The sequence below is a fragment of the Bos indicus x Bos taurus genome, chromosome 19 (genome assembly GCF_003369695.1).
Source record: "Bos indicus x Bos taurus breed Angus x Brahman F1 hybrid chromosome 19, Bos_hybrid_MaternalHap_v2.0, whole genome shotgun sequence".
Taxonomy (NCBI): Eukaryota; Metazoa; Chordata; class Mammalia; order Artiodactyla; family Bovidae; genus Bos; species Bos indicus x Bos taurus.
In genome coordinates this window covers 33,992,857-34,020,541 of record NC_040094.1, presented here as the reverse complement: position 1 = coordinate 34,020,541, position 27,685 = coordinate 33,992,857, and the positions used below count along the sequence as shown (strand labels likewise).

The 27,685-nt window shown below is 49.9% G+C and overlaps 1 protein-coding gene across 2 annotated transcripts in view; it reads left to right on the top strand.

Annotated features, from left to right (window-relative positions):
• The window catches only part of CDRT4 (CMT1A duplicated region transcript 4), a 73,012-nt gene extending 46,959 nt beyond the window's left edge, over positions 1–26,053 (top strand). The window contains exons 2-4 of one of the 2 annotated variants that reach the window (XM_027516711.1): positions 13,326–13,407; positions 19,691–19,765; positions 21,737–26,053. In XM_027516711.1, the coding sequence (XP_027372512.1) occupies positions 13,338–13,407; positions 19,691–19,765; positions 21,737–22,188 (597 nt within the window). In that variant the 5' untranslated portion in view covers positions 13,326–13,337 and the 3' untranslated portion in view covers positions 22,189–26,053. Of the gene's footprint in view, positions 1–13,325; positions 13,408–19,690; positions 19,766–21,733 lie in introns of both variants that reach the window. The other variant, XM_027516710.1, reaches the window with a different exon arrangement.
• Positions 26,054–27,685: the final 1,632 nt, after the last annotated feature.

The following is a 27,685-nucleotide window of genomic DNA, read 5'->3' as shown; positions in this document are numbered from 1 at the left end:
TGAATGGTCAGGCCCACATGGCCTGGGTTGGAATGCAGGACAGCCATTCCAGTGTCTTCTCTTTGCCCTCCTGGTGCTGCCATGAGGGGTCTGGAGCCCTGGGATCCCTCCTCCTCCCCTAGTCAGAGCAGGGGGCCCTCGGTTGTTGTATTGGAATGGGTTAGTGTGTGTGTGTCTTTGTGTCTGTGTGGGCATGTGTGTATATGTGCTTGTGTGTGTGTTGGGGGCTTCCCAGGTGGCTCAGTGGTAAAGAATCCACCTGCCAATACAGGAGACTCAGGAGATGTGAGTTTGATCTCTGGGTTGGGGAAATTCCCTGGAAGAGGAAATGGCAACCCGCTCCAGTATTCTTGCCTGGAGAATTCCATGGACAGAGGAGCCTGGTGGACTATAGTCCATGGGGTCACAAGAATCAGACATGACTGAGTGTGCACATGTATTTATGTCTGTGTGTGCATTTCTGTTGTCTCTATGTACTTGTGTGTGTCTGGTGGACTCCAGTCGCCCATGGACATGGTTGAGCATGCACACGTGCATGGGTGTATGTATTCGTGTCTGTGTGTGCATCTGTTGCCTCTACGTATTTGTGTGTGTCGGTGTATGTCTGGGTGTGCATGTCTGTATTTCTGTGTGTGTGCCTGTGTGTACATGTTCATGTGCATTTGTGTATATCTGTGTTCCTATGTGCATATGTGTTTCTGTGTGCATCGGTGTATATGTGTGTGTGTGCACACATGGGCCCAACCCCTGCACTTTTTAGCCCCTCCATGGCCGTGCCCCCTGTCCTTCCCCGTCAGCCTGTCAGTGGGGCCGTGGGGCTTGGTGGATGGGCGCCAGGCAGCTGGGCCTGGGGGAGTGAGGAAGGAATAGCAGCTGGTACAGGCCACTCCCTGGGGAGTTTTGGCAGAAGAAGGAGGAAAATAGAAGTCAGAGAAGCTTGGGGTCAAGGGAAGAATTTTCTAGAGGAGGGGAGACTTGGGAACGTTTGAAGCAGAGAGGGAGGGACATTTGGAAAATGCTGGTGATGGGGGCGAGGAGTGAGGCCAATGGGCGGGGTGGGCGGAAGGGGCCGAGCGTGGACAGTGGACGTCAGCACTGCTGCGGTCTGTCTCGGGCCAGTTGCCATGCGCCCAGATTGCTCACACCCCCAGCATCCATGCTGTCGATGTCCCCAGTGAGCGCTGACCAGCAAAGGGCGCAGAGAGAGGATGCCAAACACCATGCCCAGGCCGGGAGCTGGTCTCTGCCTTTAACAGGCTCAGCATCTCCTGGGACAAAGACGTATCAGTCTCCCGCGCCTGAGGGCTTGCCTGGCCCATGGGTCTTCACTTCTCTGCCACCCTTACCCTCACCCCTGCCCCACCCCCACCCCACCCTCTCTTCACTAGACAAAAATGAGGCCAAGTGAGGTTGGTAATTTGCCCAAAGTCACACAGCTGGCAAAAAACAGAACTAGGACAGGAACCCAGTGCCCTCTGACCCGTGTTCGCGCTCTGGGCGAGTGTAGAGCACTGGGTTCCCAGCCCCTCTGGCAACCCTGACTCTGTTGCTTGCTTGACCTGTCATTTTGCCCACTCCTGGCGTGGCCCTTCACTGTCCAGACCTCAGCCAGTCCATGTGCCAGTTCTGACTTTCCCACCAACTACTGGCCCCTGTTTCTTTTCCAGGACCTCAGGACCTTCTTCTCCCAGTTCCCGTTTTCCTCAGGCCACCAGGTCTCTGGTGATGGGACAGACAGGTGTGCGGGAAGTCAGGCTCTGAGGAGGGGGCTGATGACAGGGCATTTCCAGCCGGATGGGTCAGTGTCAGGTCTGATGGCACCTGGTAAACTGCGTGGTGGGCAGTCTGCTGCAGAGAGAAGATGGGAAGTTGCTTCCTCAGCTCATGGAGGCTGGTGCTGCAGGGAAAATGCCCAGAAATCAACAGAAAGGAAGGAAAAGTTTGCCAAGTTGCTGTGAGGAATGCTCACGAGAAGACTCTTGAGAGTCCCTGGGACTGCAAGGAGATCAAACAAGTTCATCCTAAAGGAAATCAACTCTGAATAGTCTTTGGAAGGACTGATGCTGAAGCTGAAGCTCCAATATTTTGGCCACCTGATGTGAAAAGCCAACTCATTGGAAAAGACCCTGATGCTGGGAAAGACTGAGGGCAAGAGGAGAAGGGGGCAATAGAGGATGAGATGGTTGGACAGCATCACTGACTCAATGATGAATTTGAGCAAGCTCTGGGAGATTCTGAAGGACAGGGAGGCCTGACGCACTGCAGTCCACAGGGTCACAGTCAGACTTGACTGAGCGACTGAACAACAACAAGCGAGTGTCTGGTCTAGGTTAGGCATCAGGAATGTGCAGCAGGTCAGGCCAGCAGCCTGGGAAATACTTGGCCCGTTTTGGTTTTCATTTTTCATTGTTTATTTCTAACAAATGTTTATTTCACCGTTGTAATTCTTCAAGTTTTTAGGAACATGCCAGAGAATGACTTTGTTCTGGTTTTTAGACTCTTGACTTTTGGTCGCAGAGAGACAGAAGCCAATTAGCTAATCACAGTCATGGGCTGTCAGCCAGGGCTTCTTGGAGGGGCCACCTGCAGGATGTCTCCAGCCTGTATTGTTCTCCAGCCACCCTGGAACCATCATTTCACTCTTGCTCATCGAGACCCTGACCCTCCCTGACTCTGTAGCCCACTGGTTTTTCCACCACATCTGATCCTTTTTTTCTTCTTCCCAACTTCTTCAAACCAAGTCTCCTCTCTGACGCTAAAGAGAATCCCCTCTCCATATCTAGATGCACCCCCAGCTGGTGGCCCTACAGCGGTGCTGACAGTGGGGGATGTAAGGGTCCCCCTGACTCGGCTCCACAGTCTCTCATCTCTCTTTTCACTTCCCACACTCTTGCCTCCCTTTTCTGGCCCCTGCCATCCTTACATCCTTAAAACATTTTACATTAGTATGTGGTCTGCTGAGTTGCTTCAGTCATGGACTCTTTGTGACCCCATAGACTGTAACCTGCCAGGCTCCTCTGTCCATGGGATTCTCCAGACAAAAATACTGGAGTGGGTTGCCATGCCTTTCTCCACGGGATCTTCCCAGCCGAGAGATTGAACCTACATCTCTTGAGGCTCCTGCATTTACAGGTGGGTTCTTTACCACTAGTGCCACCTGGGAAGCCCCTTTACATTAATACACTTTACAATCAGCTTGTGAGTTTCTATAGACACTTTCAACTTGGTTGAGGTGACGTTGAATCTACAGCCCAAAGTAGGAGAACTGATATTTTTACAGTAAACATGGCATTTCTTTCCATTTATTCAGACTTCTAAACTAACACCCCCAAAAGATGTCCTTTTCATTATAGGGGACTGGAATGCAAAAGTAGGAAGTTAAGAAACACCTGGAGTAACAGGCAAATTTGGCCTTGGAGTGCAGAATGAAGCAGGGCAAAGGCTAATAGAGTTTTGCCAAGAGAACGCACTGGTTATAGCAAACACCCTCTTCCAACAACACAAGAGAAGACTCTACACATGGACATCACCAGATGACCAATACTGAAATCAGATTGATTATATTCTTTGCAGCCAAAAATGGAGAAGCTCTATACAGTCAGCAAAAATAAAACCGAAGCTGTCTATGGCTCAGATCATGAACTCCTTATTGCCAAATTCAGACTTAAATTTAAGAAAGTATGGAAAACCACTAGACCATTCAGGTATAACCTAAATCAAATCCCTTATGATTACACAGTGAAGTGAGAAATATATTTAAGGGATTAGATCTGATAGAGTGCTCGATGAACTATGGACAGAGGTTTGTGACATTGTACAGGAGACAGGAATCAAGACCATCCCCAAGAAAAAGAAATGCAAAAAAGCACAATGGCTGTCTGAGGAGGCCTTACAAGTAGCTGTGAAAAGAAGAGAAGCGAAAAGCAAAACAGAAAAGGAAAGATACACCCATTTGAAGCAGAGTTCCAAAGAATAGGAAGGAGAGATAAGAAAGCCTTCTTCAATGATCAGTGCAAAGAAATAGAGAAAAACAATAGAATGGGAAAGACTAGAGATCTCTTCAAGAAAATTAGAGATACCAAGGGAACATTTCATGCAAAGATGGGCTCAATAAAGGACAGAAATGGTATGGAGCTAACAGAAGCAGAAGATATTAAGAAGAGGTGGCAAGAATACACAGAAGAACTATACAAAAAAGATCTTCATGACCCACATAATCATGATGGTGTGATCACCCACCTAGAGCCAGACATCCTGGAATCTGAAGTCAAGTGGGCCTTAGGAAGCATCGCTACAAACAAAGCTAGTGGAAGTGATGAAATTCCAGTTGAGCTCTTTCAAATCCTAAAAGATGATGCTGTGAAAGTGCTGTACTCAATATGTCAGCAAATTTGGAAAACTCAGCAGTGGCTATAGGACTGGAATAGGTCAGTTTTCATTCCTATCCCAAAGAAAGGCAATGCCAAAGAATGCTCAAACTACTTCACAGTTGCACTCATCTCACATGCTAGCAAAGTAATGCTCAAAATCCTCCAAGCCAGGCTTTAATAGTACTTGAACCGTGAACTTCCAGATATTCAAGCTGATTTTAGAAAAGGCAGAGGAACCAGACTTCAAATTGCCAACATCTGCTGGATCATTGAAAAAGCAAGAGAATTCCAGAAAAACATCTATTTCTGCCTTATTGACTATGCCAAAGCCTTTGACTGTGTGGATCACAATAAACTGTGGAAAATTCTGAAAGAGATGGGAATACCAGACCACCTGACCTGGCTCTTGAGAAATCTGTTTGCAGGTCAGGAAGCAACAGTTAGAATTGGACATGGAACAACAGACTGGTTCCAAATAGGAAAAGGATAACGTCAAGGCTGTATATTGTCACCCTGGTTATTTAACTTATATGCAGAGTACATCATGCGAAATGCTGGGCTGGATGACGCAAAAGCTAGAATCAAAATTGCCAGGAGAAATATCAATAACCTCATATATGCAGATGACACCACCCTTATGGCAGAAAGTAAAGAAGAACTAAAGAGCCTCTTGATAAAAGTGAAAAGGAGAATGAAAAAGTTGGCTTAAAGCTCAACATTCAGAAAACTAAGATCATGGCATCTGGTCCCATCACTTCCTGGCAAATAGATGGGGAAACAGTGGAAACAGTGGCTAACTTTATTTTTGGGGGCTCCAAAATCACTGCAGATGGTGATTGCAGCCATGAAATTAACAGACGCTTACTCCTTGGAAGGAAAGTTATGACCAACCTAGATAGCATATTGAAAAGCAGAGACATTACTTTGCCAACAAAGGTCCATCTAGTCAAGCCATGGTTTTTCCAGTGGTCATGTATGGATGTGAGAGTTGGACTATGAAGAAAACTGAGTGCTGAAGAATTGATGCTTTTGAACTGTGGTGTTGGAGAAGGCTCTTGAGAGTCTCTTGGACTGCGAGGAGATCCAACCAGTCCATCCTAAAGGAGATCAGTCCTGGGTGTTCATTGGAAGGACCGATGCTAAAGCTGAAACTCCAGTATTTTGGCCACCTGATGTGAAGAACTGACTTCATTTGAAAAGACCCTGATGGTGGGAAGGATTGAAGTCAGGAGGAGAAGGGGACCACAGAAGATGAGATTGTTGGATGACATCACTCACTCGGTGGACATGAGTTTGGGTAAACTTTGGGAGCTGGTGATGGACAGGGAGGCCTGGCGTGCTGTGGTCCATGGGGTCGCAAAGAGTCAGATGCGATTGAACTGAACTGAAACGTGTTTTTTTAATAATGTATAATTTTCTGCAGAGAGGACTTGCACATATTTTGTTGGATTTATTTACTGACTTTGGCATTTTTGAAGTAATTGAAAACAGTAACTTTTTCAGACGTTTGTTTCTGGCTGGTATTTAGTAGTATGTTGTCTTTGCCTCCAACAAGTTTGCTAAACTCGGTAATTCTAATAGTTTATTTGTAGATTCACTTGGGTATCTACAGATACAGTCAGAGTCTTCCCTCTGTGTCCTTGGGGGATTGTTCCAGGACCCTTTGAGGGTATCAAAGTCCACGGATGCTCAGATCCCTCACAGTTGGTCCCATATACGCGGGTTCAGCAGCTATAGCTCCGAGGGGCAACTGTCCGCTAGTTACAAGCAGGTTTTAGAATCAAATTGACTTGCTTTTGAATTCTAACCTCAGCATTTGCCAACTGCAGGGCTTTGAGACAGTTGCTTGGTGTTTCGGAGGCTCATCACTCCCTTTACAGAATGGGGACACCATGTCATAGGTGGACAGTGGTAAGGAATGAATGGCATGAAGTGGGTCCCTCTGGTGGCACTGCTGGCCCTCCCGGGTCTCCATTTACATTATTCCCATCCCTGTCCCCACAGCCGCCTCCCCCATGAACTCTGTAGCTCTCCCAGTTCTGGCTTTCACCCCATCATTTTATGGAATCAGCCTCATACACGCTCCTAGTGTCAATGTCAACGGATTCATTTGGTCCTTGAGTTTCTTGACGCCTCTGTGGCCTTCACATGTCCATGTCCATGACATCTTTTTTCTGACACCAAATGTATAGCTTCTGACACCAGCTGATTCTCCCCTCCTCCACCACCAGCTGGGTGCTTACACGTGAATTCAATTCAGCTTCTGTCTCCCTGGAGAGCGTCAGATAGAGGGCTCAGTCTCACAAGACTGCCCCCATTTCAATTCAAGTCCCAAGGGCCTCCTCTACTTCTCACTGGCTATAAATTTGGGGGATCCCATCACCCCTTCCTCAGATTTGCTCATTTGCTAGAATAACTCACAGAACTCAGGAAATGCTTTACTGTTACTTTACAGGAAATGTTCACCAGGTTATTGTAGAGGATACAGTTCAGGACAGCCAAATGGAACAGATGGAGTTTGGTGACGTGCAGTTGGTCAGTTGCTCAGTTGTGTCTGACTCTTTGTGACCCCATGGACTGCAGCACGCCAGGCTTCCCTGTCCTTTACCATCTCCCACAGTTTGCTCAAACTCATGTCCATTGAGTTGGTGATGCCATCCAATCATCTCATTCTCTGTCACACCTTTCCTCATCCTGCCTTCAATCTTTCCCAGCATCAGGGTCTTTTCCAACGAGTGGGCTCTTTGCATCAGGTGGTCAAAGTATTAGAGCTTCAGCTTCAGCATCAGTCCTTGCAATGAATATTCAGCATCATTTGCCAAAGGGACAAATGAGATTTTACTTCCTCGGCCAGTACTTTTCTTTACAAATCAGCTCAGTCAGAGAGTCTGGCTGTATCCTCTCCTTGTCGCCCCTTGAAGCACTAGGTGAGGAGGGAGCCCTGGCAACAGCAGGCCCTCCAAGCAGAGCTGTGATGCGCCCAGGGCTGGCAGCTGCTGCAAGAGCCAAGAAATCTCGCCGTTTTCTTGCCCGCCCCTTGGCTTCAAAGTAAAGTTTTAGAAACCACCCGTCAAGGGTGACCACACTGAGGTGGAAAAAGTGTTTCTGAAGCTGGAGTCAAAAATTTCCACTGACACCAGACTTTGGCACAGCAGTTCTTAGTCCAGGCGACATTCACACACCATTTCTGTGACTTCTTGGAAGCCAACATGAACCTCTCAGCCTTTCTCTGCTATCCGGTGGGGAGATGGCAGAGGACAGCTCTCCTGTGAACCAGCATCGCCTGGCAGGCTTGTTGAACTCAGGTTCCAGCCCCATGCCAGAGTTTCCAATGCAGCAGGCCTGGGTGGACCAGAGGAAAAGCATTGCCAACAAGCAGCCAGGTGATGCTGAGGCTGGTCCCCGGACCACCCTGGTGACCTCTGGTCCGGGTCATATGCTCACTGAGCAGGGAAGTCCCAGTGGGAGTCATCAATGTGTGCGTGCTCAGTCATGTCCAGCCCTTGGAGACCCTGTGGACTGTATGCCATGCTTCTCTGTCCGTGGGATTTCCCAGGAAAGAATACTGGTTGCCATGCCCTCCTCCAAGGGATCTTCCTGACCCAGGGATCGAACCTGAGTCTCTTACGTCTCCTGAATTGGCAGGCAGTTTCTTTACCACTAGTGCCACATGGGAAGCCCAGTGGAAGGCATCAATAAGTCCACTTAAATACGCCCTCTGTGCATCCTTTGGGGCTGAGGACGGGGTGAGAGCCATGGTGAGGGTCAGGGCCCACAGGGTGGCCGTGCACCTCTGTTGCTGCCCCTAAACTGCTTGGCAGCCCTGCTGGAGGTCCTGGGGCAAAGCAGCCATCCTCAGGCTCTGTCTGCACCGTCTCCTTGAAGCCTTCTTGACTTGCAGAGTTCCTCCTGAACTGTGACTGTCAGAAACTGTCAACAGTTCCGGTCAGGCCTATCTGTTGGCAGGGGCACTTCAGGCAGAGGGACGCCATGACCCAAAGACACCTTCCTGGGACCCCCACATAGCCCCAGGAAAAGCCAGCCCCTCGTCTCCCCACCCCAGGGCTGGAGAACATGGGGTGGGGCCGGGCCCATGGCTCCTTCAAAGCCAGGTAGATGCTGGCGGTCAAAGCGAGCCCGGCCCTTGCGGCTCCTGGTTGCAGGCGCTGCGTCCCCGCTGCATATACAGAGCCTCCTTTCTTCCTCCAGGAGAAGCCACTATTTCATAGGCGGTGCAGTCGAAGGAAGTGGAAAGTCCCAGACAGAGCCTATGAGCCCCTCTGGGTCCCTTTGCCTCTTCTGGCCCCTCCCAAGGACAGGGAGGCGTGGCCTCTGCAGGTGGGCAGGGTCCTGCCCAGAATCAGGGTTTCTGGAGCCAAGGCCAGGATCGAGGGAGGGAAGGGGGAAGCCCCAGGCCTGGGCTCTGGGCTGGACTGCAGCCTCAGCCGGCCCTCCCGCCGTGGCCCAGGAGGGCCGTGCTGAGAAGCTGCTGATCTCCACCCCGCCGGCTCCACATTCCTGGATGCTGAGGGAGGGATCCCAGTGTTTATTCCGAACAATGTTTTCCTCTGTCTGTACTGACTGGGCGGTAAATTCTTCCAGATTTCTGGCTCCACGTCGTAACTCCAACGGGAGAGAAACAGGTTTACGGCAGTTGGCAAGGGTGGGAATGCAGGGTCGGTTCCTGTACCTCGTGCGTCTAGAATTTCCATGGGTGGATGGAAAGACTGCTGGCTGTTTGGTGGCAGTGGTGGTGGGGCTCACCCCAGCTCTGCACCCTGCCTTTCACATTTCCCACCCTAGAGGGCAAAGTGAGCTTTCTCTTCTGGAACCCGGCAGAAAGGGGGCCGAGTGCTGAAGGTCAGGGCTTGCTGTGCTTTCTTGGTTGCGATAAACTCAGAAGTTGGGCTCACATGGAACTCATTTGGTGGGGTGCTGGGAAGCTGGCGTGCATCCTGGGTCCTGGGCTGCTGTGTGGGGAGGAGGTCAGAGCTGGAGAGAGAGAGAGGAAAAAAAACAACAACCCTATTTTCACAGAGAAATCTAGTGACATGAGGGCTAGACTGTTGGGCCAGAAAGACCCCAACATAGCTGGTTGGGTCTCAGAACCATGCTGGTCGGTGCCTGTGATGATCTGTGACTGTTGCTGTCCTTTAATAGGATGTCCTTTAGCAGGATGATCACACAACGGGGCCACGGAGACCCTCTTCTCTTTATTAACGATATAGAGACCTTTGGGAAACCAGTGGGATCAATTCAAAGATAAAGGCACCCTTCCCTTGAACACAATAACCTGGTTCCTGGATTTTTCTCGGTGATGATTTGCTCTCTGTGGGGTCCTGGGTGAAGCCTCAGCCCTGGGGGCAGGTGCCCTTCAGCCTTTTGGATAGGAACAGCCTAGATCCACATCAGGCAGGGGGCAGATGGGGGCCTTGAAACCCCCAGTTTTCTTATCCTGTGCTCTCAGACCCTGAAAACCTACTTCTGAATCCCATTCATGGTTTGTGTATGTGTGTGCATGTGCGAGTACACACATGCACTCATGCACACACAGCAGGAGAGAAAGGTGGCTGGCCAGCCACCCAGATCCAGAGCCCAAACAGCATTTATGTTGTAGAGGGGGTGTATGCGTAAAATAATTGCGTGATAGAACTTGACTTTATAATCTGGCTGCTTTCACAAAGCCATTTTGATGCCAAAGTCATTTTTACTTGGCATCATCTAACCACTAAAGCTGCAGCTTTCTGAACCTCTCAAGGAACATGTGAAGAAAGCACCCTGGCATCATCTCTGAGCCCCACCTCCACCCCTTTCCACCCCTCCCTGTCCCCTCTCTGCCTTGACCCCTCCAGCCACAGCAGTGTGTCTGCAGTATCAAGATGGCCTTGTCCAAACTGGCTTTGTTAGATGATGGCCTCATTTCTGTGGTGTTTGATAGCCATGAATTCTTTACATACACATGCTCCCTTGTAGCAGGAGTTGCATTGTTCCCCAGAGATGGGAAGAGAGTGGAAGGAGGAACCATGTAGGGGAATTACCCCCACGGCTGGCGGAGTCCACGTCTCTGTTCAGTATCAGGAGTAGGATCCTTCCTTGGGAAGTCTGATATGGGATGGGCCTTGTATCAGTTACCTCTTGCTGTGTAACAAGTACCCCCAAATTTAGTTTCTTAAAACACACATGTACCTCCCAGTCTCCATGGGTTGAGAATCTGAGTGGGACTTAACTGTGCCTCTGTCTCCAGGCCTCTTTGTGGGGGACAGTTGTGGTTTTGGCTGGGGCTGTGGTCCTACCCAAGAGGCTAACTGGGGAGGGTCCCTGCCAGAGCTCACTCGCATGGTTACTGGCAAGATCAAGTTCCTCACAGGTTGTGAAACTAAGGGCCTCCGTTCCTTGCTGGCTAGAAATATCCCTGGCCATTAGCTTCCCCCTAGGGTGGCTTATAATAGGGTTTCCCTCTGATGTACAGAGACAAAGAAAGACAGACAGAGACAGAGAGTGAGTTCAAGAAGGAAGCCAAGGTTTCTGTGTAACCTAATCGCCATGTAATGTCCCATCACTTTGATCACATTCTATCTGTTAGAAAGGAGACATTAGATACTGGTGGGGGGTGGGTTTCAGAGGATGTGAGTTCTGGTGGGCAGAGGATCTTTGGGGGCCTTCTGGGAGGCTGCCTGCCAAGGCTTCTGGGCCCAGTTCTGTTCAGTCTGTTCAGCCTGTGGGCCCTGGAACCCTGGTGGTTCTGATAAGCCCGTGGCTGTGAGGGGAGAGATAAACGAGTTCTGCGGTCACCAGAGAGTAAGACACAGTGTTCTGAAGACCACCCGGGGCTGGTGATTCTGAGCTCCTGAACTGGTTACACTTGCCCTCCACTCTCTCCTCTCGTCCCACCTCCACCCTCTGCTCTCTCTGGAATTCATCTAGTTCTTGTCTTGGGTGCCCATGTTACGTCATCATCTTGCTACCCACACGCGCCCCAGTCACACATCAGAGAGGTATGTTCATGCCATTAGTTCAGGCTTCCTGATCTTCTCTACAAAAGCAGACAGTTTAGAACTTACTGATCATGACATCCTTCTCCCTGAATCAACTGGATTGGAGTAACATCCATGGGACAGGGTGTGTCTCATGGAGAAACTGAAATTTGGAAGGACCGAGTAACCTACTCAAGACTGGACCAAAGATGCAGAGCTGGGTCTCAGAACTCTCCTCCAGCCCACGTCCCCTTTAAGCTGCTCACATACCCAAGTCTCCAGATTGTTTCCAGCAGGAATCTGGCGAGACTTTTTGGCCCGGTTTGCTCATGAAGTCATCGCAGGCTGGAGCTGCAGTGGCCTGAGGAGAGGAGAAACGGGGTCAGCTGGGACCAGGGGTGTTGAAGCTGAGGGTTTCCCAGAGGCATGCCTGGGGACATCAGGGAGTTGCATGGGGCTTGTGTGTGCACGTGTGCATGTGCACATGTGTGTGTGTAGATAATAGAACCCCCCCTTCACCTTGGGGATCAGGGCCGTGCGCATATCTGTACATTTGGACTCGAGTGGCTGCAGATTGACTGGGATGCCTCAGACCTGCTGGGCTCAGGTCACCTCCAGAGGGTGTCGTTTCTACAAGCAGATGATATAAGCAGGGCTTCTGGGAACTGAGAGTGGCATTGATGTGCGGGATGGGTGGGACTTGGGGACAGAAGTGTGCCCCCACTCCTGTAGCCCATCATTTCATCTCCCCCTGCTCCAGCCTCTTCCTGGATGTCACAGTCCTGCATGACAGTCACCCAAGGAGGGTGAGGGCGGTCCAACCTGGGCTCCCACCTGCTTCACATAATGTACCTCACGACAGAGCCGTCAAGGCCAGAGAAATCCTGTTACTGCCCCTAGTTTACAGACGAGGTCATCGAGCCTCAGGAAGTTTAAGGATCCCACTGCAGGTCACACAGCTGGGCAGCAGCCGGCCTGTCCTGCCCTCATGCTCTTAATTGTACATGCTGTGTTGTGCTTAGTCACTCAGTCAGGTCTGACTCTTTGTGACCCCATGAACTGTAGTCTGACAGACTCCTGTCCATGGGGATTCTCCAGGAAAGAGTACTAGAGTGTGTTGCCATGCCCTCCTCCAGGGGATCTTGCCAACCCAGGGATCAAACCCAGGTCTCCCGCATTGTGGGCAGATTCTTTACCGTCTGAACCACCAGGGAAGCCCACGAATACTGGAGTGGGTAGCCTATCCCTTCTTCAGGGAATCTTCCCGACCCAGGGGTCGAACCAGAGTCTCCTGCATTGCAGGCAGATTCTTTACCAACTGAGGTACCAGGGAAGCCCCTTGATTGTATACTTTACTCCATACAACTGCTTCATATGTATCTTTGTCCCGTTAGGTATATTCTCGTATGTTGCCTCTTGGAGTTGTTGAAATACAAACACAGTTAGGTCACAGAAACACTGTGGGAGCACTGAGGAGAGAGCTGGCTCTCATGCAGGGCTGCACAAGGCTGGGTCTGGAAGGTTGGGCCTCTGTCAGGAGAGGATGTCCCCCCAGCACATATCGTGGAGGGCCCGTTCCCGGAGAGTAAAACTGCTCCGTGCACCCCTCTACTGTGCTAAGGGGAGACACATTAAAACCCTTGTTGAATTGGATTTCTGACTCAACAAAAACTCCTTTTGTCAGAGCCTCAGAACTTCCTGGCACGTGACCGCACATATTTCCTATATGCTAATGGGTCGCTGTGGACTGTTTGTATGTCGGTGCCTAGAAAAATTCGTTTAAAATGAGTAACTCAGTTTTTCTCTCCAATTGCAAAGACCCCTTTCTTGATCTTTGGGTACTCAATCTTTGCTATTTTCTCTTTTAACTGCAGGCAACAGTTTTCCTGCATATTCAGCTGTCCGTTTCCCCTAGAGCATCCATGGTAGTTACATGATAGTGTATTTTACCAGTTTACCTTCCTCATTCTGTATTTTTCAGAAACCTCTTGAAATGAGCCACACCAGAGACTTTCAGAAGCTTGCACGCTGGAGAAACAGAAACCAGAGACGGTCAGAGCTAGGTGAGCAAACCTGGGGAGAGAGACCCCAATACCAAGTCACGCACAATGGGACAAAGGGCCCTGGTAGACCAGGCACAGATAAGACACTTGAGAGAAGAGGTTAGAGCAGGTATAAGGCCGCTGGGGGTGCTGATCAGCCTCCCAAAAGAAGAGTCAAAACAGTCCTGGAAGGAGAGATGAAGGGGTGTCTGAATTTATCATCGTTCGGAGGGAAGAAAAGGCCACTCCACCCTCTAAGAGCAGATGGGAGGCCGCCCGGGGCCGCATCGAGTAGCAGCGGCATCCCTGTGTATGGTGGGCGTGCAGGGGACGGAGCGCGTGCTGGACCAGACGAAAGGACACGCGGCTTCCGAGGAAAAGCGGGGTTGGAATTCAGTCTGTTTGGGCCCTGTGGTTTTCTGTGTGAGACAGGGTTTCAGTGAAGCCTGAATCCTGGACTTGCTGGCTTCAAGCCAGTGTCTTGGGCTCATTTCTGGGCAGGGCTGCCCAGGTGCCACTGGTGGTGTATCCTCCTCCCCTCACTCCGCTGCTTTGCAGGAGACGCAAGAGATGCAAGTTCGATTCCTGGGTCAGGAAGATCCCCTGGAGAAGGGCATGGCAACCCACTCCAGTATTCTTGCCTGGAGAATCCCGTGGACAGGGAGCCTGGCGGGCTACGGTCTATGGGGTTGCAAAAAGTCGAACATGACTGAAGCGATCTGGCACGCATGCATGTATATGTGTATGTATATGTGTATGTATATGCTGAGTTGTTCAGTCGTATATGACTCTTTGAGACCCTAGGGACTGTAACTCATCAGGCTCCTCTGTCCATGGAATTTCCCAGGCAAGAATACTGGGGTGGGCTTCCAGTTCCTTCTCCAAGGGATCTTCCTGACCCAGGGATCAAACCCCTCTCTCCTGCATTGGCAGGCAGATTCTTTACCACTGTGCAACCAGGGAAGCCCATAGGTTATGTGTATGTTGGGATAACTGACCTCTGAAGAAGGTGGCCACATTAGCTCTTTGCTTCCAGGCAGAGTCTCAAATGCAATCACCATTTTTCTTAAAAAAAAAAAAAAAAACAAGATAGGGATTTTAATATGATTAAGTGAAGTCGCTCAGTTGTGTCCTGCTCCTCGTGACCCCATGGACTGTAGTCTACCAGCTCCTCCATCCATGGGATTTTCCAGACAAGAGTACTGGAGTGGGTTGCCGTTTCCTTCTCCAGGAGATCTTCCCAACCCAGGAATCGAACCAGGGCCTCCTGCATTGCAGGCAGATTCTTTACCAACTGAGCTATGAGGGAAGCCTCCTCATATTTTATCCTTTTAATATGATTAAAGTGAAGTTAAAAAAAATCAGGTAAAACATGGCCTTATAAAAATCTTCCAATTAAGAAAAATATACAGGTAAACAGGCAAAAAAATAAAATTAATATTGTGTAAGGATACATAAAATTTTGCTCATCATTATTATCTAAAATATTAACTTTTGAAAAAGAAAGCATTATTTCTAGGATTTGCTTGATATTTATTATTTTTTTCTTAAAGATATTTTAAATGTAAGTAATATATGCCAGGTTGAAAATTCACAGTGTTCATTAAGGATGAAATGAAATTTGATTTCTCTCTGGTCTCCTGGTCCCTGACTTGAAGGGTAATCAATGTTAGCTGTTAGCAAGTCACCATCTTTAAAGCAAACCCTGGGTTCCTGGTGCTTTGAGCACTGTAGAATCGGGTGGTGGGGCCCACTGATTGCAGCCACCCTGGAGATGCCAGTCTGTCCTCCCATTGTTCCAGTGGAGCAGAGCTTCCTCTTTCTGATTGATTACACTCTGCGAAGCCACATGTTTTCATGGTCCCTTTACTCCTGAGCCAGCTGTCAGGCAGAGAGAAGGTCCCTGGGCACAACTGCTTCACGCCTTTCATGTCTGATTTCCTGAGTATGAAGGCAGGGCTGGTTCCTGCTGCCTGTCTTTTCATCTTTCCTAGCCGTCTTGCCTGTCTGTGTACCCGGCTACTGAAAACATCCACAGAAGGAAAAGGTTGAACAGTGTTCCTCTCATTGTGCCTGTTTGGCTCATTTTGGAAATTTTATTTAAAAATTTGAACCTTGATCTCTAGACAGTATGGCCACGGGTGCTGTTTGCTGAATGAGTCTTCATATTACATTTAAATTGGGAATTTTACTATTTATCATGGAACAGTCCTCAGATAAATATGAAATTTAGATTTGTAGTTTTACCCAAGGCTCAGTTCTGCTTCCTGCAGCGCATCTGTCAAGTGTTTATTCTGCCAATTCAGCATCATGGTTCATAGGCAGAAACCCTGCAGCCTGTGTGAGCTGCACCCAGAGAGGAAGGTGGGCCCGAGTAGAGACACACTTCACTCAGGACTTGAACTCCTCAGGACTCACTGCCCCTCCCCCGCCAGTCCATCAGGACTCAGCACAACCATCTTCTCTTCTTGAACCTGTTTCATGCTTTCCCATCCTGACCTGGGTTGAGTTGGGAAGCTTGTGGTCTGGCTCCTCAATGGGCCGTGTGCTCCTTGAACCGAAGCTCCAGGCCTGGTGCGTGGTGACAGTGGATCCCCCCATCTGCAGAGTGGCTGAGGGGCCTGCTTCTGGTCTCTGTAGGAACTTCTCTTCTTTTATTTTTGATGACTCGGATGACATGGGCCGGTTGTGTTTGATGTGTTATGGGCATGGGAGACAAACGTGCTTTGTGGACCCTTGGCACTGTGAAGGGTAGACCCCTTCCCCCCCACCCCCCGAAAGCAAGAGATGAACATGGAGAATCCACTGTGAGTTCTCGGGGAGGGTGGGACCCACACCTCTTAGAAGTGCTGTGTTTGGGGCTCAGTATGGATTTGGTGAACACCTGCACCTGTGCATGAACTGATACGTGTGGCAGTGGGCACTTCAACTCTGCTTCCACTTCTGGTGTCCCTCAAAGTCCACGTGTAATCATTAGAGAACATGGATGTGCAGAAGCGTCTTCAAGAAGCAGCGTGCCCCCCTTCTCCCTCCTGCCACTGTGATGAGTCAGTGATGCCAGGCCTGTGTCAGAAGATGGGCACTTCGATGAGACTCCTGCCTCCCACCCCAGGGTGGTGCCCACCCCCCTCATCCCCTGCCCTGGAAAGAGGTGTGATCTCGATCAGGACCAGCTGACAGCTACCATAGCTGCCCATCGTGTACAAGTAGGCTTTTTAGCAGAGCTCAGTGATGGGCTTGTTTCTCCTCTCTTGGAGTAGGCGTGTGTTTGAGGTTGAGAAGGTGGCCAGCAAGTTGTCTCATAGGGAGTGGGGAGCGGAGGCCAGTTTGCCCCTCCCCACCCCTGTCCCCTCTGTCTTAGCTCTGGAATTCTCAGGGCTTCCCAGTATCATATCAGGATCTCCTGGGTGCCCTCTGGAGCCTGTCAGCTCCATAGTGTTGGGTGGGGGGATGGGGCAGCGTGAAGAGGTGGAGGGAGTCTTGGTAAGTGGGCGGTGGGCTCATGGTAAGTCTGTTGGGGGGCCCAGTGCTTCCCTAGGTCTGAAGTGCGGGGTGTCAGAGAGTGTTCTTAGCCTATAAGACGAGGGTCCGCTCAGGATGAAGGTCAGCATGGGAACACCACGCGGCACCAGGCTGGTTCAGGTCTTAGAGATAAGACTCCCAGGACACTTCTGCCCTAAGTGGAAGCTTCCTCTTCAGCCCAAAATAAATGCAGAGTAACCAGAAGGCAGACAAGGAAACGGGCAGGCCAGGGAGGAGACCGGAGGTTGAGAAGGGTAAGTGCAGAGGTGGAAAGAAACTCTGCACCAGCTTCCTGCTGGAGAAAATATGGTTCTCCATCCGTTGGGGGTGGGGGGCCGAGGGGGGGTCAGACAAACTCCTCGGATGGCTCAGGGAGAAGAGGGAGATGAGATGCAAGCAAGACAAGATGCCTGCAGTCTGAAGCAGAGAAGGGGGCAGGCCAGGCAGAAGGAAGGAAGCAGGTCTACTTTCCAGGGAGCACTGAGCCCTCCATTTGGCTTGGCCTTTCCCAGGTGGTGCTAGTGGTAAAGAACCCACCTGCCAATGCAGGAGACATAGAGATGTGGGTTCGATCCCTGGGTCAGGAAGATCCCCTGGAGGAGGGCATGGCAACCACTCCAGTATTCTTGCCTGGAGAAACCCTGTTCTTGCCTGGGAAATCCCATGGACACAGGAGCCTGGCAGGCTACAGTCCTTGGGGTCGCAAAGAATCGGACATGACTGAGTGACTAACACTTTCACTTTTTTCACTGTTTCTTTTGCATTCTGTGGGGCACAGCTTGGGAAACACTGGATTAAGACACTGTCCTGCCCATCAGGGGTGTGCATACAGCACTATTTTCACAGTGTCTGTGGGGCAAACAATCTGAGTGTTCGGGGTGGATTTGTACCCGCTGATTCATCAGTCTTTCCTGGAACCCACAAAATCCTTTTGCAGGATGGTTTCCTGAGATAAGAATTCGGCTGGTGGCCATGGACAGAGTGTGAACCAGTTCTGCATGAAAGCACCATCCTTAGCCCCCACTTTGAGACACTGGTTCTTTAATCTTCCTGATTCCAGTATTAGCAGGTGGTGGTGGGAATGCTCTACAGCCCTTCATTAAAAAAAAAAATTATTTTTTAAAGATTTTTATTTTGATGTGGAATTTTTTAAAAGTCTTTATTGAATTTGCTGCAATATTGCTTCTGTTTTATTTATTTATTTATTTGGCTGTGAGGCATGTTATAATAAAGCTCTGACCTTGGAAATGATTTACTTTATAACTACAGTAGGATTGATGGTGGCCCTGTTGAGAGCTCCCTTCCCTGCCTTCCCCAGTGGCTCCTCAATGGGGAGGGAAAGGGGGCAGACAGTCTTGGAATTGCTCACCTGAGGGGCGTTTCCTACCTGCACAAGCCAAGCCTCGTGTATGTTGCAGCTGAAAGAAAGATTTTAGAATCATCATTCAGCCTCTAACAGGGCCACTAAGAGTAGGTCCTCACACTGGCAGCGGCACCTGGGCATGACTTGCTGCTGCTGCTGCTGCTAAGTCGCTTCAGTCGTGTCCGACTCTGTGTGACCCCAGAGATGGCAGCCCACCAGGCTCCCCCGTCCCTGGGATTCTCCAGGCAAGAATACTGGAGTGGGTTGCCATTTCCTTCTCCAATGGGCATGACTTAGACATGCACATTCTCAGGCCCCCAGAGCAGGCGGCGGACCCTGCATCCCTGGTGCGGGACCCTGCTGCTGTGTTTTCCCAGCCCCACCCCCCAGGGTTCCCATGGAGTGGCACTGCCCTGGACCCATGGTTCTCAAAGCAGGGTCTCCTGGACACAGCTCCAGACTCACCCTCAAGCTTGTTCAGAGCCACTCAAATTCTTAGTCTCTGGGTGTTGACAGGAGGCAGTGGGCATGCTCCCTGGGCCCTCCCAATGCTCAAGGAATGAATCTATAAAGTCATCCATTCTCCGATGTGCATTTCTGGGGCTTGGAAGTAGAAAGGAGCTGAAAAGGTCGCTGCTGCTGCTGCTGCTGCATCACTTCAGTCGTGTCTGACTCTTAGTGACCCCATGGACTGCAGCCTTCCAGGCTCCTCTGTCCATGGGATTTTCCAGGCAGGAGTACTGGAGTGGGGTGCCATTGCCTTCTCTGGAAAAGGTTGCTAAGTGGTTAATAATAAAATCTCACCAATTTCCTTGCTGAAGATTTGAGTTGTGGCTCTGGACCTGGGCCCAGGGATGTTTTAACAACCCTCCAGGCGGATGGACCCTCAGGCTCAAGAGTTCCTAGACTACAGTTACCATCGGATTCCCACATGTACATGGTCATGTTGGGCAGGAAGGCAGCCTTATTGCAGCCTCTGCCTGAGGGCCTGAGGTTGACTACAGGCAGCTGCCCATCTCTGCTGCCCCTTCCCCTGATAGCAGGCCAAGGGTGCTGCCGGGGAGAGGTATTCCGCCCAACGGCAGTAATGTGCTCACTTGGGCTCTGGTGGAGAAGAAGACGTGGTTTTGAAGTGGGAGCGTTTCTTTCTTCACTTTTTCCCTAGTCCAGCCTTGATGCAGCCCCCAAGCCAGCCCCGCACTGGGTCCTCAAAAGCTGGCAGTCAGAAGGTGGAGGCCTGGAGCTGGCCTGCCCTCCCAGCATGCCCTGGGTTCAGCCCCTCTCTCCGGCTCCCGGAGGCTCCTCCTTGTCTCTGAGACGACAGAGGCCCTTGAGCTCAGGCTCCCAGGGAGGCTGCTCGTTGCTTTCTTCCAGGACTCTCTGTTGGGAGTCCAGGCTTACAGATGTTTTTCTCCTAAGGTATCCAGGCCTTTGCTGTGAAGAATTTGGTAAACATGGAGAGGCTCGATGCAAGAAAGATGAAGATGGAAGAAGGTAAAGCTCAGGTCTTTGCAGCGGGCGGGGTTGGCCGAGGTTAGGGGGTGGTGGGGGCAGGGGAGGCACTGAGGTGGCCGCTCTGTCACACTGGTGCGAGGATCTGGTGGCTTGGAGAGACAGAAGGGGCAGGTCTCTGGGTAGTTTCATCTCTGTCCTGTACAGTGGTTGCCCTAACCCGCAGGACCCTGGAGTTTTGCGTCTGCTTTGGGCAGGCAAGGACGGGTGGTCACGTCTGTGCCTGGAAGCTTGGATGCTCTTCTTCTAGAGTGAGGTGACGTCACGCATCCTGTCTTCCCCCAGGCACAGTGACACCCTTGTCGGGACCTGGAACCTTCCACGATGCTCTTCCTCATGGCCCTGTCTCCGAGAAGCTCTTGTTTCCCCACAAGGGAGCCTGAGAATCACTTTAGTATCTGCCTCTTCTCTTGAGTTATAGTGCTTTTCACTGAATTCAGGCTGGAAATGGCAAGATGAACCTTTTAAGTCCCCTGCCTCTCCAATTCATATCAAAATGACCAAAGGACTATAAAATTAGGGCAAGTAGGCAACACCTGAGGAAACGGGGGAGGAGAAGCTGTGGGAGGGAAATTTGGAGGCCCTTCTTCGGGACCAAGTGAAGCTGCAAAGGAAAGAAAGATCTGACCTGGAAGGACTTGGTATTCACAGAGGGATGGGCTGCTTGGCAAACTAATGGGTGGATTTTCCAGTAAAGCTCGCCCCAACCCAGACACCCAACACTTCTGGCCAGCAGCCAAAGTGAAAAGCTTATGTATGTGTGAGCCTGTGAGACTTGAGTTCAAACACACCATGTGCTAGCTGTGCAGGATGGACAGCCGTGGGCTTGTCCTCTCTTAAAGGGAGATGACACTCTTTATCAGGTGTAACAAGGATTAAATGAAAAAGGTAGTGAGACTCAGCCAAGATGTTCATAGTTGCTGTTCACTGATTACTCTATGCCAGGTACTGTGCTAAATAAAATCTTTACATATATTGCTTCCTTTAATCCACAAGAAAGCTCTTTGGGGTTGGTCTTTTTCTAATCACTGCTTTACACACAAAGCCGATGAAGTTAAGGAGGGTCAGAGACTTGCTCGAGATTCACAGATAAGAAGACGGGGTGGAGAATGAATTTGAACTCAGATAGTCCAAGTGCACGGAGAAGGCAATGGCACCCCACTCCAGTACTCTTGCCTGGAAAATCCCATGGACAGAGGAGCCTGGTGGGCTGCAGCCCATGGGGTCGCTAAGAGTCGGACACGACTGAGTGACTTCACTTTCACTTTTCACCTTCCTGCATTGGAGAAGGAAATGGCAACCCACTCCAGTGTTCTTGCCCGGAGAATCCCAGGGACCAGGGAGCCTGGTAGGCTGCCCTCTATGGGGTCACAGAGTCGGACATGACTGAAGCGACTTAGCAGCAGTAGCAGCAGCAGTCCAAGTGCAAAGCCCATGCTTTCAACCCTGAGCTACACCGTTACAAGTCCTTGACTTATATTACTTTATTTCATCCTTCCTATAGCCTTATGGTAACCATTTTTACTGGTGAAATGACCAGTAAAAAAAAAAAAAAACACCTGAAAACCAGCAGGTTTATAGGTTAAACAATTTGATGTATGCAAAGATTTGAAACCAAGCCTATTGGACTCCAAGGTCCCACTCTTGTTTTCCTTAACTAATATACTCCGTGGAGTGTCATTCTGTATCCCAACTTTACAGATTTTCCAGTAAAGTTCCCCCCACCTCAGACACCCAAAACTTCTGACCAGCAGCTAGAGTGAGAAGTTTATGGATGTGTGAGCCCATTAGACTTGAGTTCAAGCCCACCATTTTATTCCCACTGAATATAGGGGGTGGAAGGGCTATCATGCCTGATGGGGAGAAATCCAAACTCTGATTCCTCTGACCCCTAAAGAATGGAACCACTGCCGCGAGTGCCTCTAAATTGCCCATGTTTCTCTTTGCCAGTAGAACTCACTGAGAACATCGGGCTCCCAGTGAATCTGCTTGAGAAACACGACCCGTGGCCAGCCTATGTCACGTACACCTCCCCAATGGTGAAGAGACTCATCGAGAAGAGCAAGGCCAGAGAGCTGGAGTGCTTGCAAACGGTGGAGGAAAGTCGGCGGGTGGGCAAGCAGAGCAAGCCAGCCAGCCTCATCCAGCTGAAGAGGAGGAAGTCCTCCAAGTCCTCGGGCACCACCACCTTCAAGGACCTGAGGTCCGAAACCATGCTGTCTGTGTGGGGCCCCCTCACCATGTCGGCCATGGGGCCCTCGGGGGTCCCAGAGCCCCTCCACCTGCACTCGGACTCCAGGGCAAGTCCCACCGCCAGCTACAACAAGATCATCTTTGCCCGGGCACCCACCATGAGGACGCTCCCTTACACGGCCGGGCGGCCGTCGGAAATGTTTTGCCTCTAGCCAGAGTCCCCGCAGCCGACCCCCGAGCTTGTATGGCAATTAAGTGCCGTTTGCCACACATTATGTGGCGGCCCTTGCATTGGAACTCGCCCCTGCTGGTGCAGAGTTTGGCTGAGATCAACCCCACGGGATGGGGGCCATGGGTGGGCGGGTACGTTCCCTCTGGCAGTGCAATTAAGTGGGCCTGGGAATGCCAGGCTCCAGTTCCTGGTGTAGATGCTTAGGACCCAGCTGGGGATGAATCAGTTCTGGTCCAGGCAGCAGACAGAAACCACACCAGAGATTCTTTCTATTAATAGAAAGAATCCCTAAGCAGGCCACTGAAAAGGCAAGAAGAGGGTTCAGAGGGCGTGGATGGAGAGGCACCTGCAGGAAGCAGCCTGGGGCATGCACCCAGGGAAGAAGCAAATATATTAAGTTAGACGCTTGGTGACGGGCAGGTGGGCTGATCTCTGATTCCTGAGGTGGGCTAACGAATGCTTCTCAGCAGACACTGGTGTCCTGAGCTCGGAGGACAGCCCTGTGGGGTGGCACCCCCACCTCTTGGCTCATGGACGCCCCAAGCTTGGTTCCAAGAGTGTTGGGGAAACCCAAGAGGGACTCAGATTTTTCTGGAAGGAGTTGACACCGCCCAAGTGAATGAGTATTGCTGAGGAGAGGAAGCCAGCAGGAACCAAATCTGGAGCAAGTCTCTTCTTCCTCCTCCAGCCTTGACGCTCCCTCTGGTCTCCTGATAGGCGGAGCCTAACTGGGAGGGAAATAGAAATGTGGTTTGCAGCAACTCAAACCCTGCGTCTTGAAGCAGAGTGTGAAAGGATGGACTTAGAGCCAGGGAGTTAAGCTTGAGTCCCTTTCCAGTGGGTTCCAAGAGATCCCACCTTGCCATCCCACTTGGTTCCTGAACCTGTACTGGGAGGTTTCTTCCTTGGAAGTGCTTACAAAGCCGCCATGGGGGTCCAAGTGTCCGCTGCTGAGAGATGGGGGATTCTGTCCCCTGGACTTCTCTGAGGCTTGTGGAGCGGAGCTGGCGGGGAGACAGCTCCAGCTGGCCCCCAGCTGTGCTTTGTCAGACAGCTGGAATTGGTCCACCCATGCTTGGGCTATTCCCAGCTGGCCCTAGAGCAAACGATGCTGTCCTCAGTCTGGAGGCAGACACACTACGTGTTTAGTCACAGAGGGACCCCATGTGACAGGCAGACCACCCAGTCTCAGCTGTGGGGCTCCTCCACTGAGCGTGGCTTCACTGATCGCATCTCTCTTCTTTGCCTCACCCAGCTTGTGTTAGTGAAATGGTTAATACTCACCCAGCTTCTCACAGAGACACAGAAGATGCAATGAGTTAGTTGTTGGAAAAGGTGGAAGCTGCCCTGCGAATGTGCCCTCTCCACCCAGGAGCCCTGCAGAAACACTTGGCTGCACTCTGGCTGCCGTAAGCTGTGTAGAGAGCTGCACAAGTTAGGAGCTCCAGATCCATTCCTGGGTCCGCAGCTCTTGGCCAGAATGAATTCTTACAAAAATAATGTGATTTACAGTGAATCCGAATGACTGTCTTTTGGGTCCATGGAACATTTACAGACATGGAGGCAAGTGATGAATTCCCAACGAAAAGTTTTCTTTTCTCTATCCCTTTATGGGAGTTCATAGCTAGAGTATACTTGGGCAGTGATGGATTATAGATTTTCATTGTGTCAGTATTTGCAGGGGTTTAGGCTGATTTCTTTCCATTCCTTTGAAGGCAGAGTTGTTACATAATGTTTTGTTTTGTTTTTGGTGGCTGTTGCTTTTTAAATTTCTAGGTGTTTCACAGTTTTTACAAATATATACTCTAAATTAATGGTTGTTTTATAGATAACATTGCTTAGATTAATTTAATTCTCAGTCTGTTATAACATACAAGCAGGAGCTAAGCACCTTACGCTGTGATGAGAATGGCTTGTGTCTGTGGCTGCAGTACAGATGTGTTGCCTTCTGGGGCTGTTTTAAGAAAGAAAAACTATTAATTGCTTTGAAAGGGAGGAGTCTGTTCAAGGCCAAACTGGGTTCATGGGTTCAGCCACTTCAAGGACTTGACCATGTTGGCTTGAGGACCGAGGGGGCTACCTGGAAGGGGTTCTCCTGGGGAGGCAGCTGATGGACAGAGTAGCTGGACCAGTGATGAAGCCTCCATCACTGAAGGAAGGAGGGTGACCCTGAGGTATCAAAGCGGCGGTTGCTTAAATTTGTCTCCAGGCCCAGATGCCTGACTGCATGGAGGTGGGGGCCCTGGAGCTGAACTTGTGCTAAACTCGTGGAGGACTCGCTAAAATCCTGGGAGGCCCTGAAGTAACAACAAAAAGTGGGGGAGAGACTTCTTGATGTCACAAGGCACCCACGTGCAGGTCCCCGCCCTGGGTGTGGACATGAAACTGTGGGTCTGCAGAGCCCAGTGGATGCTTGGCAGGACTGGACAGCTTTGTTCATGAAGCTGGGAGACTTCCCCGTGCTCCCAGGGCCCGCAAGCAGCCTTCCAGCCGCCTGGAGTCGGCCCAGTGGGCGGGGCTTGGAGTGGAATGTGGATTCTTCCGAGTGCACCCTCCAGTGCAACCTCAGCCGCCTTCTGAGTAGAGGGCCTGGGGGAGCTCAGGTTCCCTTGGATGTGCTGGACTCAGCGCTGGGAGTCCACAGCCCGTAGCCGCCGCCTCTTTATCTCCACAGCATCTGAAAAGTTCTGTTTGGCAGGGGAGCTGTTTTGTCTCCCCACTCTGGTTGGTGTGTGAAACACCAGAGTGTATCTTTTGTTAGCCCTTCTGTGCTGCTCAGTAACTAAGGACCCCTCTGCCTCTGACACGTTGAGTAGCTGTTTTTGAGCAAATTCTCTGGCTCCCATGCACGATATGGTTTTTGTCTGTTTGCAGATTCCACAGTCGGTGTTTAAACAGTTGACGTTTACCTTCAGCTGAGCCTGTGGTCCTTGCCATTCAGGGGTTCGGAGGGGTGGGGGTGGGGAAGGTGGGCTGTAAGGACAGACGATCTGGCAGTTCCTGGAGCTGGTGTGTGCCAGCCAGATGTTTGGGGGTGGCCCAGGGATCCTCCAATTGGAAAGGGAGGCCAGGGCGGGGCCTAAGGCCAGGGGCTTGGTGGAGCCATGGACTTAACTGACAGTGCGTGTGATTACAAATCCTTCTGGTCCATTAGGGGGCCTGAGGGCCTTGTGTGGGAGGCATAAATGCCTCACAGTCCCCCTAGTCTTTTTTTTCAGGACAGAGATAAAATAATGGGTCCCCTGAGGTAGGGGTTTGGACCCCTGGGCTTTGGTGGGGGCCCTGGGAGGGAGAGGGGACACAGCCCAGGAATCCCAACCAAGGGCCAGCCCCACGTCCCTGGAGACGGAAAGCCAGCAGCGGGAACCCCAGCCCTGCAGCCTCACTCCGCATGTCCACAGAAGTGGTAGAAAAGATTGTAAAGTGCACTGTGGGATGTGGGTGCGCCCATTGTGCCTGTCCTGCCCCTGCGGCTCTCTCCAGCTCTATCTGAGTCAGTCACTCCTAGAAGCTTCTTGGAATCCCCACCCTTCTGGAGTGACGGGCGTGTGTGCAAAACCCACACCTTATCAGTGATGAGACTGAATGAGAGCTGCAGGGGCAGTAAACAAGGGCCTGGGATTTACCAGGATCCGGTGCTTGAGAGTAATGTTACTGATTCTTAAGTATAATGGCATGTTCTTGATACAGGTATGTATAAGTGTACTCCTAACCTTGAAAAGGGATGGTTAATAGATATTCTTATGAGTAGGAGAATCTAAGAGTGTTCATATAACTCATAGGTGCTTAAACTTGTCTTGGCAAAGAGTTTTTCCTTCTTCAGATTAAAACAGTAGTTGAGTTAATGAACTGGCGTTATCTGTTGAACACAGGTGGCCCTTCTTAGTCTCTTACAAAGAGGAAATAAACTCAAAGCGACTCTAAAAAGATAGAATGTAAGGGAGATAAAATTTAGATATGAGGAGCTTCCTGTTACTTTTGCTTACTTTAGGTTACCAGTGAGAAGTAAAAAAATTGGTAGAACTTAATAGTATTTAGTCTTAGGTTACCAACCCAGTGAGAAGTAAAAAAATTGGTAGAACTTAATAGTATTTAGTCTGTAGGCTGCCCTGCTCCTGTGTGTGTGCTCAGTGCTCAGTGTTGTCTGACTATGCGACCCCGTGGTCTGCAGCCTGCCAGACTGCTCTGTCCATGGAGGTTTCCAGGCAAGAATACTGGAGTGGGTTGCCATTTTCTACTTTCCAAGCAGGAGGCCCAACAAAGCAGACAAAATCCTTGCCCACAGAGATCTTATGTTCTGATAACAGACTCTTCCTTAGTTTACAACTGTGCTCCTTTCATGGATGACTTGAATTATGAGTGGGATTTGGCATGTGTGACGTTTTCTACACTTTGCTTAGAAGCTGTGATTCGAGCTTTACTATTTTTAACAAGAGAGAAGGAAGAGGAGGTTTTCTATAACTGGACAAAAACTGAAATATGAAAAGAGGAAGTAGGAAGGGGGAAATAGTGTTGTACCTAAGATTAAAATGTGAGCCAAAGATAAAAAAAAAAAAAGAGATTCCTACATTAGGCATGTGGGAAGCTGGGGAAAACACCATTTACTGTCCAGTCTCAGATAGAGGAGTTCTTGGACAGGAGAATGGGCGAAAAGATGGAATAGTGGGAGAAGGGTAAACAGGGCTTTTAACAAGTCTGGTTTAAGTAACTTGGGATGTTCCTATAAAATATATGTTATTTGTGTTTGGAAAAGACCCTTTTCCTTTTCTTTTGTGAACATAGTTGAAAGATTAGTGGTTGGCCAGTAGTGTCTGAAATACTGTCCCTGATTTGTGACTGCTGATCTGTCTCTGGTTAGTTGACAGTTCTGTTGAGGTTAGCTGATGGAGTCAATCCATCTCTTAGTTTATTGTCCTCAAATTGCCCTGTATATCGAACTGCATCCCTTAATTCCATAGCTGTTTATGTATTACTTGAAGTTGTGCCTTTGTTTTCCTGCCTTGTAAGTTTCTGCATGATGTCCTGTTGTACTTAAGAGACAAAGCAGGTGCTTAGTTTTCTACTTTCTGTTTACAGCTTTTTTTCAGTGACCATCCAGTTTGGTAAAGAAGTCTCTTCTTGAGTTTACACAATACATTGCACACTTTTAAAGATAAGCATGAGAGATCTTTGATGTTTGTTTTTGTTTTAATGCATAATCGTTTTTTGCTTTCATTTATGAGTCATTCCGTCAGAGTCTCATGTGATCTTGCCTGCTGTAGTGAATTGAGATAGATTTTTAATGATTTTTTTATTTTAAAGCAAATCAACTTCTGTTTATTTCAGTGCTCCAATATGAAAATGAACACTAGTTCCATTCATGACCTAAGAGACTCCCTTTATAACACCCGAATAAGCCTTCAGAGTACTGGTTTCACTTTTAATGTATTTTTGTAACTGTATTTATCACTTTTATCAAAACTCTGATGTGCAGAACT